The following is a 15,662-nucleotide window of genomic DNA, read 5'->3' as shown; positions in this document are numbered from 1 at the left end:
CCATAAGAGTGTCACAAAATTAATTTCAGACATTTTTGAAGACCAAGGAGAGGTCATGGTGAAACATTTATCATTTGATATCTCTGAAGAGCCCTGACTTAAACAGCCAGACTTAAAACTGTGGCATGTATAGTAAATCTATAAACAGTGATGTTGTCTGCAGTGTATGATGACTTAATCTCTTATTTACATCGCATGTACATATGAAAGTGAAAGTGAAAGTGACGTGACATACTGCCAAGTATGGTGACCCATACTTGGAATTCATGCTCTGCATTTAATCCATCCAAAGTGCGCACCCACAACAGTGAACACACACAGACACCGTGAACACACACCCAGCCATTTATGCTCTCCAACCATTAGGCCATGACTTCCCTGCACTTTGTTGTTTCCAATGAGAGAATTCGCCGATGTTAGGCGTCGGGTGGTTGTGGTAAATGAGGCGCAAGACAAAGGAGTAAACAAAAAGGAGTAGTCTTTATTATACGGCATCAACACACTTGCAGACATTAACTAACTTAAGAACGGACAAACACTGAAGGGAAACTCAGGACTTATAAAGGGACTAGAACAAAGGCACAAACGAGATAATTAATAAAACACAGGTGATGGGGATGATAGATAATTAACTAATGACTAAACCAGAACAGGAACTACCAAAAAAGGGCAAAACCAAACTGAACAGAAACATACACGTAACAGTTATTGCCCCCCTCCCGGAAGGTGCGTCCCGCACCGTAACAGTAACATCGGGGAGGGGGGGGCGGGCACCCTGGAGGCTAGAACAGGGCCAGGACAAGGAGGAGACTCGGGAAGCCTCCAGGGCGGATCAGGAGACTCAGGGAGCCATGGCGGGACTGGAGACTCGGGAGGCCATGGCGGGTCAGGAGACTCGGGGAGCCACGGCGGGACTGGAGACTCGGGAGGCCATGGCGGGTCAGGAGACTCAGAGAGCCATGGCGGGACTGGAGACTTGGAAGGCCATGGCGGATCAGGAGACTTGGAAGGCCATGGCGGGACTGGAGACTCGGGAGACCATGGCGGATCAGGAGACTTGGAAGGCCATGGCGGGACTGGAGACTCGGGAGACCATGGCGGGACTGGAGACTCGGGAGACCATGGCGGTATTGTTGCTTTGGGAGCCCAAGGTGGATCAGGGAGCTCAGTGGCCTTGGCCCTTGGTCCGGCCACACAGGCAGAGACTATATGGCCACCCCCCCCAAATTTATTTTGGGCTGTTCCCCTCTGGGGGCCACACTGGAGGAGCAGGCTCTGTGGAACACTCAGGAGGAGCGGGCTCTGTGGGACGCTCAGGAGGAGCAGACACTGGAGGGCGCTCTGGAGGAGCGGACACTGGAGGGCGCTCTGGAGGAGTGGACACTGGAGGGCGCTCTGGAGGAGCGGACACTGGAGGGCGCTCTGGAGGAGCGGACTCTTGGGGGCGCACGGGAGGCGCGGAGCTGAACAGAACCAGCAGAGACGAAGGAGAGCCGGACGGGACCAGCGGAGACACAGGAGGGCGCTCTGGTAGCGCGGACACTTGAGGGCGCTCTTGCAGCGCAGACTCTTGAGGGCGCTCTTGCAGCACAGACATTTGTGGACGCACAGGAGGCGCGGAGCTGGACAGAACCAGCGGAGACGAAGGAGAGCTGGACAGGACCAGCGGAGACACAGGAGAGCGCTCTTGCAGCGCGGACACTTGAAAATAATAGAAATATTAAAGAAAAAATTATTGAACTAAAATCACAAAAGCACAAATATATATTGGTTCGCATATAACTCTGTCTTCATTTGTATGTTACTAATCTATAAGAATTTGGGCTATTTAATATTAGGATTTTTTTTTTAAATCCCCCACCTCGGCCCCGCCCTGCAACATCAAGCCCCGCCCCCAGCACCCCCAGGATAAAATATGTTCCTGCGGCTATGTGTAACGGTCTGTGGTTGTGGATGAAAGGCGCACGACGAAAGAGTAAACAAAAAGAGTAGTCTTTAATAAACAGCATCAACTCACTTAGACAATATGTTAACTCAAGATCGGACAAACATAATGGCAAAACTGAGGACTTATAAAGGGAGAGTAGCAAACAAGGAAACAAGGTAATTAATTAAACACAGGGGATGACGATCATTAATTAACAAAACTAGGACACGAACTAAAACAGGAAGAACCAAATATGGGCAGAAAGGAAACTAAACAGAAACAGATACGTTACAGTATCTCCCCCTCCCGGAAGGTGCGTCCCGCACCGTAACAGTAACATCGGGGAGGGGGGGCGGGCGCCCTGGAGGCTGGAGCAGACCAGGACAGGGAAGAGACAAGGGAAGCCTCCAGGGCGGATCTGGAGACTCGGGAGACCATGGCGGATCTGGAGACACGGGAGGCCATGGCGGATCAGGAGACTCGGCATGCCATGGTGGATCAGGAGACTCGGCATGCCATGGCGGATCAGGAGACTCGGCATGCCATGGTGGATCAGGAGACTCGGCATGCCATGGTGGATCAGGAGACTCGGGACGCCATGGCGGATCGGGGTCCTTGGACGGCCATGACGGATCGGGGTCCTTGGACAGCCATGGCGGGACTGGAGGTTTGGAAGGCCATGGCGGATCGGGGAGCTTTGTGGCCTTGAACCTGATGACTGACATGACGGATCGGGGTCCTTGGACAGCCATGGCGGGACTGGAGGTTTGGAAGGCCATGGCGGATCGGGGAGCTTTGTGGCCTTGAACCTTTGGCCTGGCCACACAGACTGAGGCTATATGGCCCCCCCCCCCCCCAAAATTTCTTTGGGAACGTTCCCCTCTGGCGGCCATACTGGAGGAGCAGACTCTTGGGGGCGCTCTGGAGGAGCGGACACTGGAGGGCGCTCTGGAGGAGCGGACACTGAAGGGCGCTCTGGAGGAGCGGACTCTTGGGCGCGCACGGGAGGCGCGGAGCTGGGCAGAACCAGCGGAGACGAAGCAGAGCTGGATGGGACCAGCGGAGACGCAGGAGGGCGCTCTTGCAGCGCGGACACTTGAGGGCGCTCTTGCAGCGAAGACATTTGAGAGCGCACAGGAGGCGCGGAGCTGGACAGAACCAGCAGAGACGAAGGAGAGCTGGACGGGACCAGCGTAGACGCAGGAGGGCGCTCTTGTAGCGCGGACACTTGAGGACGCTCTTGCAGCGCGGATTCAATGGGGCGCTCGGGAGGCGCGGACACTTGAGGGCGCTGGCGAGGAGCGGGCACTGGAGGGCACTGGCGAGGAGCAGGCACTGGAGGGCACTGGCGAGGAGCAGGCACTGGAGGGCACTTGCGAGGAGCAGGCACTGGAGGGCACGTGTGAGGAGCAGGCACTGGAGGGCACGTGCGAGGAGCAGGCACTGGAGGGAACTTAGGTGGGCTGGACGGGACCAGCCGGAACTCAGGTGGGCTGGACGGGACCATCCTCACCGTCCTGGGTGGCGGGATTATCATCGCCGCCAATGGCGCAACGTTCTTCGCCGGTTGCGGCGGTTTCCTTATCGCCGCGGGCGGAACATTCTTCGCCGTGGGTAGGGCTCCGGCTCGGGGTTCGGGATCGGCACTCCTGGCCGTTGCTTGAGAACTGGATTCTTGGGGGCGCTCTGAAAGCGCGAATTCAGAGGGGCGCTCTTGTAGCGCGGAGCTGGACGGAACCAGCGGAGACGAAGGATAGCTGGGAGGAACCAGCGTAGACGAAGGAGAGCTGTGCGGAACCAGCGGAGACTCAGGTGGGCTGGATGGGACCAGCGGGGACTCAGGTGGGCTGGATGGGACCAGCGGGGACTCAGGTGGGCTGGACGGGACCAGCGGGGACTCAGGTGGGCTGGACGGGACCAGCGGGAACTCAGGTGGGCTGGACGGGACCATCCTCGCCGTCCTGGGCGGCGGGACCATCATCGCCGCCAACGGTGCAACGTTCATCGCCGGTTGTGGTGGTTTCCTCATCGCCGCGGGCGGAACATTCTTCGCCGTGGGTAGGGCTCGTGGGCACTTAGAGATTGCCGCGGGCGAAGTTCCAGCTAGCAGTCGGAGACTCTCCAGAACCCTGATGACTGTCTCACTCCAGTTGAGGCCGGAGGTGTCTGGGAGCTCTAGCCGCTGGTGACAAGTGATCCCAAGCAGGAACAGTATCCTTAGGGTTTCTCCCTTGAGGCAAGGCAAGGCAAGGCAAGTTTATTTATATAGCACATTTCATACACAGTGGTAATTCAAAGTGCTTTACATAAAAGAAAGTGAAATAGACATTAAAAATCAATAAAAACATGGAAATAAAAATAATAAAAACAAGGAATTTTAAAATGATATAGAGATTGATTTAAAATAAATTTAAAGAAAATGATTATACATAAAATTCATTGTAGTCAGTTCGGACATATAGCACAGTGCTCATTCAAATGCACAGTTAAACAGATGAGTTTTGAGTCTTGATTTAAATGTGGCTAATATTTTAGCACATCTGATCTCTTCTGGAAGCTGGTTCCAACTGCGGGCCGCATAATAGCTAAAAGCAGACTCCCCTTGTTTTGTGTGAACCCTTGGTATTTCTAACTGACTCGATCCTAATGATCTGAGTGGTCTGTTCGGTTTATATTCAGTGAGCATATCAGCAATATATTTAGGTCCTGGGCCATTGAGTGACTTATAAACAAGTAAAAGTACTTTAAAATCAATCCTAAATGTAACTGGAAGCCAGTGTAAGGACCTGAGGACTGGTGTGATATGCTCAGATTTTCTGGTTCTAGTCAGAATCCTGGCAGCAGCATTCTGGATGAGCTGCAGTTGTCTAATGGTCTTCTTGGGAAGGCCGGTGAGGAGACCATTACAGTAATCCACCCTGCTGGTGATAAAGGCATGAACAAGTTTCTCCAAGTCTTGACTGGAAACAAAACATCTAATTCTTGCGATGTTTTTGAGATGATAGCATGCTGATTTAGTTACTGCTTTGACATGACTACTGAAACTAAGGTCTGTCTCCAGAATCACCCCAAGATTTCTGACTTGATTTTTAGTTGTTTGACCCCTAGAGTCAAGGCATGCATTCACCTTGAGAACTTCATCTTTGTTTCCAAATGCAATGACTTCAGTTTTCTCCTTGTTTAACTGAAGGAGGGAGCTGACGAGGGCGAGCGGAACATATGCTCGTATATAGTCCAGAGGGTCCCTGGTGGAGTTGGCCAACGTGATGAATTGGAGGCGTTCATCCATATTCGATTAGGTCCGATCTTCTGTAACGGTCTGTGGTTGTGGATGAAAGGCGCACGACGAAAGAGTAAACAAAAAGAGTAGTCTTTAATAAACAGCATCAACTCACTTAGACAATATGTTAACTCAAGATTGGACAAACATAATGGCAAAACTGAGGACTTATAAAGGGAGAGTAGCAAACAAGGAAACAAGGTAATTAATTAAACACAGGTGATGACGATCATTAATTAACAAAACTAGGACACGAACTAAAACAGGAAGAACCAAATATGGGCAGAAAGGAAACTAAACAGAAACAGATACGTTACACTATGTGGATAATCCGGCCCTGGGCACAGCATGATCATTTAGTTTCAGTATCTGACAATCCTGCATCGAATTGTGCCTTGTTTCCACAAATCTGTGGAAAAATTAAGTGAATAAAGGACTAAATTCTTACTGACGCAATCTGGAACTTCATTAAAAAATCAAATTCGTCAAATAAAGTTTATTGTTCGATTTCTTCGTAGACCTGCGTTTGCCTCTCTCATTAATTACACTACATGCGCGAATCAGTGGGTGGGGCTAAACAGGCAGTGATGTAGAAGCAGGTGTTGATCTTCTTCTGTGGATGAAGAAGAAGATCAACACCTGCTATTATGTCATAAAATGGCGCATTCCTTAACCCGTCGTTTTGATAGGTTGGCTTCAATATAAACTGCTTTTAGACTAATGAGCAAGTTTTGAGTTCTGAAACGTACAAAATCCTTTTATAGCACAATGACTTTATATCAAAAGATATATCATTTTGATTTCTCAGTTCATTACCCCTTTAACGCGCTGTTCAGTGAGCACTAAACACAAAAACCTGTAGTTACAGAAGTGTTCAAAATTATTTGACCTGAGAGAGAGCACACACAATTTGGTGTATAATGTATTTTTTTGTTTATTAGCATTTCAGGGCATCACATTTTTCTCCCGGTTTTATCATCAGATCAAATTTTCATAATATTTCTTAAACTTGTCATTAACAACATACAAACACTTGATTGCTACCCAGATTACAAAATTGCCCACTTAATGATCATGTTTCATTCATACAATTTGGTTATTTATGCAATAAAGTTTTTATTTAATGAAAACAATGCTGTGGTCATATATCACATTGAACCCAATTCAATATGTCCGTAAGAGACGACCACTGGAATAAAAATCTAAAAATAATACCAAAAACATAGGTATTTAATATGTTTGTTCATCAGTTTAAACGGACTGCCTTAACAATACAACCAGTGCAAACAAGGTAAATGTGTCAACCAAATCATTAAGCCTAACCAGATGCTTAGTTGTTTAAGATATCACATGATTATAGATTAAATACCACCCAGGATCACATCTGTAGTCCCTTGACTCACACCATGTCTGTGAAGGTGAAAGGGGAACCACTCTGATCCGTGTTCATTGTGAGGAACTGAATCCAGTTCTGGAGGAAGCCTCGCGAATAGACGCCAGTCTCCACAACCAGGCCACAAAAGCGCCGTCTGCCAGTTTTGTTACGCAAAGCGATCTGAGCTTCGCGTTCCGTTACGTTGTAACTGACATTGATGATCTGAAGGATGAACAGGTGGAGCAGACCGCCTGTTATGATAACGCTGTACCACACACATGTAAAGCACAGCGCTGTGCTACACACAGATACACACACAAATGCATTACATTAGGCTGAAAACACACTGTGTATGTGCATATTTTCCATTAAATAAGAGTAATGTATTATGTACCTGTATTGGTTATAGACTCCAGGGCAGTATAACATGGCTGTGAATAGACTCTGTCTTGGACATATACTCCGTAACACCAAACTGATCCCGTATAATGATGTCAGCAGGAAGAGAAGGAGCGTCAAAATGAACTGCCTGTGATTGGCTTGACCTACACAGCTGTTTATCCTGTCGTGAAAAGTCACATACATACAAAAACACAAAACGTAAGCAGCCATATAAACACACATTCAAACTCTCTTTTCAGTGTGGCTTTAATGAGAATTGTGTGGCTCATGGCATGTTTATATTTTTATTTGTGGTTGTCTGTGTGTGTTGAGGCAGCATGGAGACAGATTGGCCTGGTGAGAGCACCCTTTACTGTGCAGAAAGCTGCGCTCCTGTGGCCTTTGCACATGTCTCACCAGCCTGCCTGCTCCAGTGACGTCTTTTGGGAATCAGCTTGAACATATGTGTGTGTCTGATGGGGTAGGGAATACATGCATACAAGTGTGAAAAGATCAGAAAAGGAATCAAATGATTGGAATACATTAAACAATTCATTCTGGAATTGTCAAACTATTTCTCTAGTAGGGATTTGCATCTTACAAGGAACAGCACAAATAACAACACACAAATTAATATTTTAAATAACAGAAAATATATTCAGATGGCTGATTACCCAACAAACAAACACAAGTATAAAATGATGTTATTAATGAACATCTAAAATTACAATGCAATGGTGAGTCTGTGAAGCAGAGATGACTATGAACTTGCCGAAATGGGAACTTTATGAATGAAAACAGATGACCACATGGCTCTCTCTCTCCTTTTATTGTTCATGTATCAGATTTGTAATGTTTATTTTATATAAATGCTTTAAAATAATTATTAAAATAATTTAATATTATATTTATAAAATTCTATATTTGTAAATACTACTTGTAAAACATTAAAATTATAATAATACAATAACAAAATATAAGAATACTTTTATCAATTATGCAATGCATATTTGCTATATGAAACTTATAAATGGAATAAAGTTACATCATTAAAGGGAGTTATTATTTTGCATATACAGATCCGCATATACACTACCATTTAAAAATTTGGAATTGGTAAGGTTTATTAAAAAAAATTATTCATTTATTTTAAATTGATCACAAGTGACAAGCAAGGACTTTTATAATATTACTAACATTTTCTATTTCTAATAAATGCTGTTCTTTTGAATTTTCAAATAATCAAGAAATTTAGTTGAATAAAAATATTAAAAAATAATAAGAAATTTTTCTTGAGCACCAATTCAGCATATTAGAATGATTTCTGAAGGATCACGTGACACTGAAGACTGGAGTAATGATGCTGAAAATTCAGCATTGTAAATCACAGGAAATTTTTGTTTTTTAAAATATATTTTATATTATATATTAGTTATATTAATTGTAATAATCTTTCACAATATTGCTGTTTTTACTGTATTTTTGAATAAATGTAGGCTTGGTAAGCATAAGAGACTTTTTTTAAATGTTCAATTCACTTCACACTAGGAATAAAGTGCTCATACTCAGTTTTTAAAGAAGAATAAATGAGACACCCACCAAACACAATGGTGGTCCATTCGAAGGACACAAGCTCCACAGATCCTGCAGTGCCCTGACCTTGGTGGGCGCACCAATCGGCAAACAGGACATAACTTCTTCTTTCCTTTCTTTTCCCCATTTGACTGGCTGATTCCATTGCAGGGGGCAGAGTCTCCAGGTATGTTTGTGCTCTGATTGGTTGTAGAGATACTGTTCGTTCCCTGAGCTAAAGATTGGGATTTGACAAAGCCTGGTCCTTGTTTGGTGCGCACAAGGGAGATAAGCGTCAACATCATGCCTGTTGTCGCAGTAACCAGCTGCAGATTACTGACGTCTCCTCTGGGAACGATCTCAGTAAGGAAAAGGTAGTACAAGTAGGCAAGGGAGAAAAGTGCCAAGCTAAGGAAAAACAATGTGCGTCTTTTCCTTCTGTGAGTGACATAGTAATACCAAAGCACCAGTCCTGGCAGGGCAGTTAGGACTACAACTCCCAACACACAGTTCATTGCTGCCACTCGCAACAGGCCAGGAATTAATAACATCGGAGGCAAGACAGATATTTCCAAACGAAGGGATCCTATGGCACAACTCGGCAAACCCAAACGATCAGCCATACGAGAGATGAAATGAGAGAAGATGTCTGGCTTGCCTTGCTCTCCTCTGAGTAACCTAATGAGAAGAGGTGACAGAGGAAATACAGAACATTTCACCGAAAAGAGCAAACAATTGTTCATGGATTCACCCCAAAAATAAAGTTTTTCATAATTTACACACCTTTATGTTATCACTGACTGCAAGTTGCAAATGATAAAAGTTAATTTTAAAAGGAGCACTTATAACCGACATAATACATATAAAAGAATATAGCTTACTGCAGACTGAATGTAATGTTATTAGACACATATTTACACATTATGACTACTTTTGACAACCAGTTACAAGTAGCACGGGCATGTTTGTAGCAATAGCCAACAATACATTGTACGGGTCAAAATTATAGATTTTTCTTTTATGCCAAAAATCATTAAGATATTAAGTAAAGATCATGTTCCATGAAGATTTTTTGTAAATTTCCTACTGTAAATATATCAAAACCTAATTTTTGATTAGGAATATGCATTGCTAAGAACTTAATTTGGACAACTTTAAAGGAGATTTTCTGATTTTCTCAAATTCCAGATTTTCAAATAGTTGTATCTCGGCCAAATATTGTCCTATCATAACAAACCATACATCAATGGAAAGCATACATTATTTATTCAGCTTTCAGATGATTTATAAATCTCAATTTCAAAAAATTAACCCTTATGACTGGTTTTGTCGTCCTGGATCACTGCTTAATGTACTAACCAGTAGTAATTTCCATTGAAATTTGTAATGCATTTAAATATATTAAAATAAGTATACACTTTTGTTTACTTTACAGAATGACAAAAGATTATTAAAACATGATTTTAATTTATTTCAAATCTTTTTATTAGCATTTTCAGTGACAGTTACAGAATGGCACATCATAGAAAATGATTTTAATTTGACACTATTACAAAGTACACTTTTTAAAACGTGTGTTATGAAAGTGTGCTCTCATTAAGTACACTTAAGTGGCCATTTATTTAACTAAGATTATATTATATCTGCAAGCACAATTTTTAAAACATACTTTTAGGATTAGAAGTATATTACAAGTGCACATTCGTTACCCCTTTCACAAGGGATTTCACAGATAAAAATAAAAGCAGTTTGGACCAACATGAAGGTGAGTAAATGCACAAAATTCATTCCTAGAATCATTTTAGTACACTACACATTAAAAAGCTTATACGAACAAATGTAATGACAAACTTCCTCTGCATGCAATGCCCTTAAATGGTAGATCTCTGACCTTTCACAGGTGTCATCAAGTTCTTCACAGTCACAGCAGCAGTACTCTCTTTGTTGGTCGATGTCTCCACAGCAGCACAGAGGGTCATCTGGTTCTGGGGGCTTAAAACGTTCTCGTTTCATCTCTTTATGTCATAGACAACCTGCTTCCTCTGTGAAATCAGGCTTTCTTTAGGAGTAGGTTAGATCACAGCTGAGTGGAAAGGGTTAATTCAACTTGGAAGAGGGCTGTTGGTAGTTTTAGCAGATAGTTGACAGAACAGATGACTGCAGATTTTTTGTTCAGCTTCCTTACTGGTCATCTGCTGCTCTTTACATCAGAAGCTTCATGTAAAACTCATGCGTTGCACTGTCATAAAAAAGCATAAAATTGAAAATAATGATTTCCACCACCATGCTCTCCTTATTGTACACATTTTTTTCCCCTGTTGATCTCAGTTGTTATCAGACAATTCACAATGAGCAACTCACAGACTAATGACATAGATTTATCACAGATTCTCAGTTCTGTCTTAGATTTAACAATGAACTTCACCAGGTGGATTGATTCTGATACATTTTAAATGAATTTAGAAATTTTCTTTGAAATTAGAGTGTTTTGCCATCATCACCATGGACATAAATATATATGAAAATAAAAGAAATACAAAAATATTCAAAGGAAGGTGAAAAATTTCTATAGTCAACTTATACACTTGTGTAAACACTATCTAGTTTTAGGTCACTGGCACAGACATACAGGAGGACACACAATAACATAAGAACTGGTCTTTAAATAATCTACATGGAGTGTATCAAAGCAGAAAATATTAATAACTGAATCTGCTCTTTATATCTTGAATTAATACCATCTCACGTCTCATGTGTATCCCGTAATTGGGCCATCAAAAAACGTTTCCCTGAGAGGCCGTTTTCCATCACAGTTGTCGGATAGAGAAATTAATTGAGTGGCATGTGTTTGACATGTTCTAAATTACATTTGTTCCCTGGAGTAAACAAAAGGTTTGCCCTTGAGTGTGCTGTGTTTTAAAATGAACCCTAAACAGGACAATTATCATTTCTGAAGACCACTTAAAACATGCATCAACAATCATTTTATTTTAAAACTGTTTCAAATGATCTCAAGATCAATTCGTTACCTATGATTTAACAGCCTCAACACAGATGGAAGCTGCATTCATTTGTGGCGAGTCCTAAACAGTTCCTCATCTTCTGTGATGTAGCCTACTTTTAGTTTTCCAGTTAATCCGTTTTTTGCCCCCTGTCAAATGAGTACTTCCCGTAAAAGAACGCAGATGGAAGTCCAGGCTCGTCTTCGTTTCATTTAAAAAAACGAAAGCGAAATATACTTTTTAAAAAGATGCATCATTCATTTGCTCCTTAAAATACCTCCAATGAACAGAAAGGCGCGTCCTTGTAGGGTTTATCAGGCTATGAGGTGCAGCCCGTGAAGACTCTCAGGACTGTCCGGAAGGCAGTGATAGATAACGCTCCGCACTCTCAAGCGTTCTGTAAGGGCAGGCGAGTCAGAGGATCTGTTTACAAGTGTTGTTACCGATTAGGGTTGGGTGGCGGCGATGAAAAAGGAAGCTGGCAGGTGTTACCATGACAGCGACTATGTGAAGCATCTCGGAGAGATACCGTGCATAACCGGCGGGCCAGACACTGGGTCACTGTCGCCTTTTCACTTCAACTTTTAACCCTTTTTTGGTAAAGAATAAGCTGTAAATACTGTTTTGTTATTGTCAAGTATTGGGATACTGTATGCAAAAAAAACATAATGAAAGTCAATTTTAATTTTATGACAATAATTAAAAAAGTTTAACATCTGTGAGCTGCATGTCAAATTTGAACCGGTCAAGACACCATTGACCCTTCATTGTAGCCTTAAATACTTAAATTTATGCTTATTTTTATATTTATATTATTTATCTTTAATGATGTGACTTTAATTATTTTAAGGGGTTATAATAACAATAAATTATGCGTAATTACATGCAAGTAACCCTAATCCTAAACATATAGTAAGTACATGTAACTAATTAATATTACTCAGTACTTAAATGTATAGTTACATTGTAACAATGACACCTTAAAATAAAGAGTAACCATAATTTCTTCTTAGGGAGTCTGTTTTGGGTTTAATGGGGAGAGACTGAAACTGTAAAAAACTCTGTCTCTGTTTAGTTAAATACATTTGCTTTTTTAAAAATACTTCACACATTCTCTATAATAGAGTACAGTGGGAAGAAAGGCCCCTGGGATAAAAAATACTCCTTTATGTTGTTTTCTCCTATCACAGACATGGTAACAAAATCACTACATCACTTATCCAAACATCTGCACTACATCTATTTATTCTAGTCAGGTAGTATTGTGATTCATTAGAGTTTCAGATTATTAGTGCTCAAATCCCAACAAAATGGGATGACGTCTCTGCTACTAACTTTCTAGAAACATTGGCATTTCACTTTAGCTTTTCTCAAGCAGAATCATGAATGCCCGTAGACCAGGTGTGCTACTGCTCATTCAGCACGATTCTTGCAAGTCAGCCATTAAAAGTTTCCTTCTGGTGGTCAGCAGGTGCTACATGATGGGAGAGCCAGTGGTCCCTCGTGGAGTTAATATGGTGGCAGAAAGTGGACCTCCTGGAGTCCCCAATCCCATCCAAAAACAAAATACTAGGTTACTGCCAAGTCTTGACTGACGCTGTATACATGTAATCAGATCACTTACGGTGCTCATAACTCCCTTCACCCCAAACTTGGTTGTGTGTGTACTCAGCAGTTGACGCCTTGATCTTTAGCAGCCATATTTGGAGGTCAGGGTCACAGCAGAGATGATATGTGACCTCCTTGCAATAGTTTGGATAGATGTGACCACACCCTCTGAGATCAGATATCTTGTAGGTGATGACCTGGCCCAACAGGAGAACACAATGTTCCCTCATAAAACAAGTGCAGGTTCTTGCTACTGCAAAGCACACTAGGCACCTATCAAAAGCAAATGACTGGGACTACAGTTTGACGAACACAGAAATGGATTAAATATACACTTAATAAAAACAGACTCAAGTGCAAGCCCTGGCTTTATATGAACTTGCTTTTACAAAAACACTGTATGTGCAGGACATTTTTTTTCTAAATAAAATCCATGTGCATGACTTTCAGTTCATTTAATGGTATAAACACGAGTCATGATTAGCAACACATGAAGCGACATTCTCAAGTGCAAGAAGCTTCAACAGCCGCAGTTTGCTGATAAATCAGTCTATAAAATGCAACAGGTGTTTCTCTGCTATGACCTCATCTTTTGAGGCAAAACAAACAGATTACACAAGCAAAATATGAAGAATTTAGCCCTTCTAACTGGTCTTTATAATCTGCTGATTTGGGGCTCCATTTCCCCAATTGGTACGCAGGACTTCAGGTGTGCTTTTGAGTGTGCTTGGGAGTATTTAATCTGAGAACACAATTAATCACAGACCTTGTTTGGTCATATGATGAACTAAGAAGGAAAGAAAGGCAACCACACACATACACGATGTGGATCTCAACCTTTTTGACTCGAAGGCCCCCCCATGCACTATCCAAAAAAAATTTGTGTTTCACAGAGGAGGGAAAGTAATCCAGGTTTGTGTGTAAATGATGACAGAATGTTCATTTTTAGCTGAACTATCCCTTTAAAGACAGCCATAATCAACTTAACAAAACATTAGTGTGTAAAAATATCTTGCAGCACACTGGCTCTAGAGACTTATCGAGGCTCTGTCATGATAGTGCAGCTCTTACTGTAATGTCTTACAGTAATGCAGTTGGTATTGAGCTTCTTTGTGGTGAAGACTAAAAGTGAACCGGAATTAACTGGAGGAGTGTGTTAAAAGCCTGCATGTAATTAGTGCTCACAAACACTCTCATACGGCAGCCAACCTTTAGGCTTAATGCACTTGGTCTAATGCAGTCTGTCTGTCTAATGCATCTATGGGTGTAGCCTGTTGTCTTTCTCTGTCTGACAGAGATGACATAATGATCCGGAAACTCAGTTTATCCATAACGTTATGCATTTTATGTCTGATAGCGCAAGGAAGAGAGACAAATTGCGTGTGCCTATTTTTGCAGAGACTGCTGTTTTTGCTCTACACACTCTGTAATAAAATCATGAGCAAGCTGGACAGTTTCAAACAGGTGCAGACAAACAGAAAGAGCAGGGCGTGACATGGGACCCTAATGATAAACTGTAAAACAAATGTATTTATAATTATATCCTGCACATTAATATAGCATGAGCCATATGCATGTAAATTCATAATGGCCTTCCTAAAAGGGTTTTTGAAAGACATGAATTTGCAAACAGCCAGACAGCATTTCGACATAAACTCCATAAACATACCTAAAAATTCAGCTTGAGTAATACATATGAAGGACAGTTTTAATTGCCTGCCATACACTGAGATGATGGGTGTGTGACAGTAAGCTGGACATGAAGAAACTTACTTACACAGCTACTCACCAAATATTATTTTCCGGTATACATTAGCCTACTCGGTAATCTGTTCATCCTCCTTTCTTTCACAGTTGAGTTTCAGGCTAGATAACCACATCTACTGCACATCTCAACATAACAAACCACATCCATTTGTCATCATATAATCACCCCCTAATAGATTCTGTAGACACTTTGTAGACTCTGGAGGGCTCACATTGCTCTTGTGGGAGATTTTAAGCCAGAATCTAGAGAACCGTATAAAGACCCTTTGACAGAAGCCACTTAATTTAGTTTCGGTTACAGCACATAATGGAGGGTGATTATGTACAGTGACAGAATATTGGAAGATAAATAGACACAGACAGACGGATGGTTTAGATGATAGATAGATAGATAGATAGTATTTTAGAGCAGTAAATGCAATTTGGGAAGAAATCACTCAAATCTGTATGTGTGTGAATATATTCAGATGTAACCCCCTTTGTAATCTTTAACATTTTAATAAGTAACTGTAATCTAATTACACATTTTTTCTTAATAACTGTAACAGATTATAGTTACATTTATTTTGTAATTAAATTACATAATTCCGTTACATGTAAATAGTTACTCCCCAACACTGGTGACAAATGCTTAGTATAGTTCACTTACACGAGAGTTCTTGTAACTACAAAAGAACTGTAGGGGGCACATGATCCTTTAATTTAGGTTTACTCGACTTAAAGGGGTCATATGATGAGATTTCAAGTTTT

The 15,662-nt window shown here is 42.0% G+C and overlaps 1 protein-coding gene across 1 annotated transcript; it reads right to left on the bottom strand.

The window, feature by feature from the left end:
- Positions 1-6,119: 6,119 nt before the first annotated feature.
- Positions 6,120-11,938, bottom strand: zdhhc23a (zDHHC palmitoyltransferase 23a). Its single transcript, XM_079418137.1, has 5 exons — positions 11,565-11,938; positions 10,427-10,774; positions 8,563-9,213; positions 6,977-7,144; positions 6,120-6,880 (listed from the first exon to the last, which is right to left on the bottom strand). Exons 2-5 carry the CDS (start codon positions 10,546-10,548, stop codon positions 6,607-6,609), a joined length of 1,215 nt encoding a protein of 404 aa, XP_079274263.1. The 5' UTR covers positions 10,549-10,774; positions 11,565-11,938; the 3' UTR covers positions 6,120-6,606.
- Positions 11,939-15,662: the final 3,724 nt, after the last annotated feature.

The sequence above is a fragment of the Barbus barbus genome (genome assembly GCF_936440315.1).
Source record: "Barbus barbus genome assembly, chromosome: 6".
Classification (NCBI taxonomy): Eukaryota; Metazoa; Chordata; class Actinopteri; order Cypriniformes; family Cyprinidae; genus Barbus; species Barbus barbus.
This window is presented reverse-complemented; position numbering and strand designations above follow the sequence as displayed.

Excerpts from the sequence above, each read along its gene's own strand:
- zdhhc23a (XM_079418137.1), bottom strand. The coding sequence starts at position 10,548 with ATGAAACGAGAACGTTTTAAGCCCCCAGAACCAGATGACCCTCTGTGC. Across the intron at positions 7,145-8,562 it reads ATGGACCACCATTGTGTTTG|GATAAACAGCTGTGTAGGTC; the intron begins GTGGGTGTCTCA and ends TTTTCACGACAG. Across the intron at positions 6,881-6,976 it reads GGAGTCTATAACCAATACAG|CACAGCGCTGTGCTTTACAT; the intron begins GTACATAATACA and ends ATCTGTGTGTAG.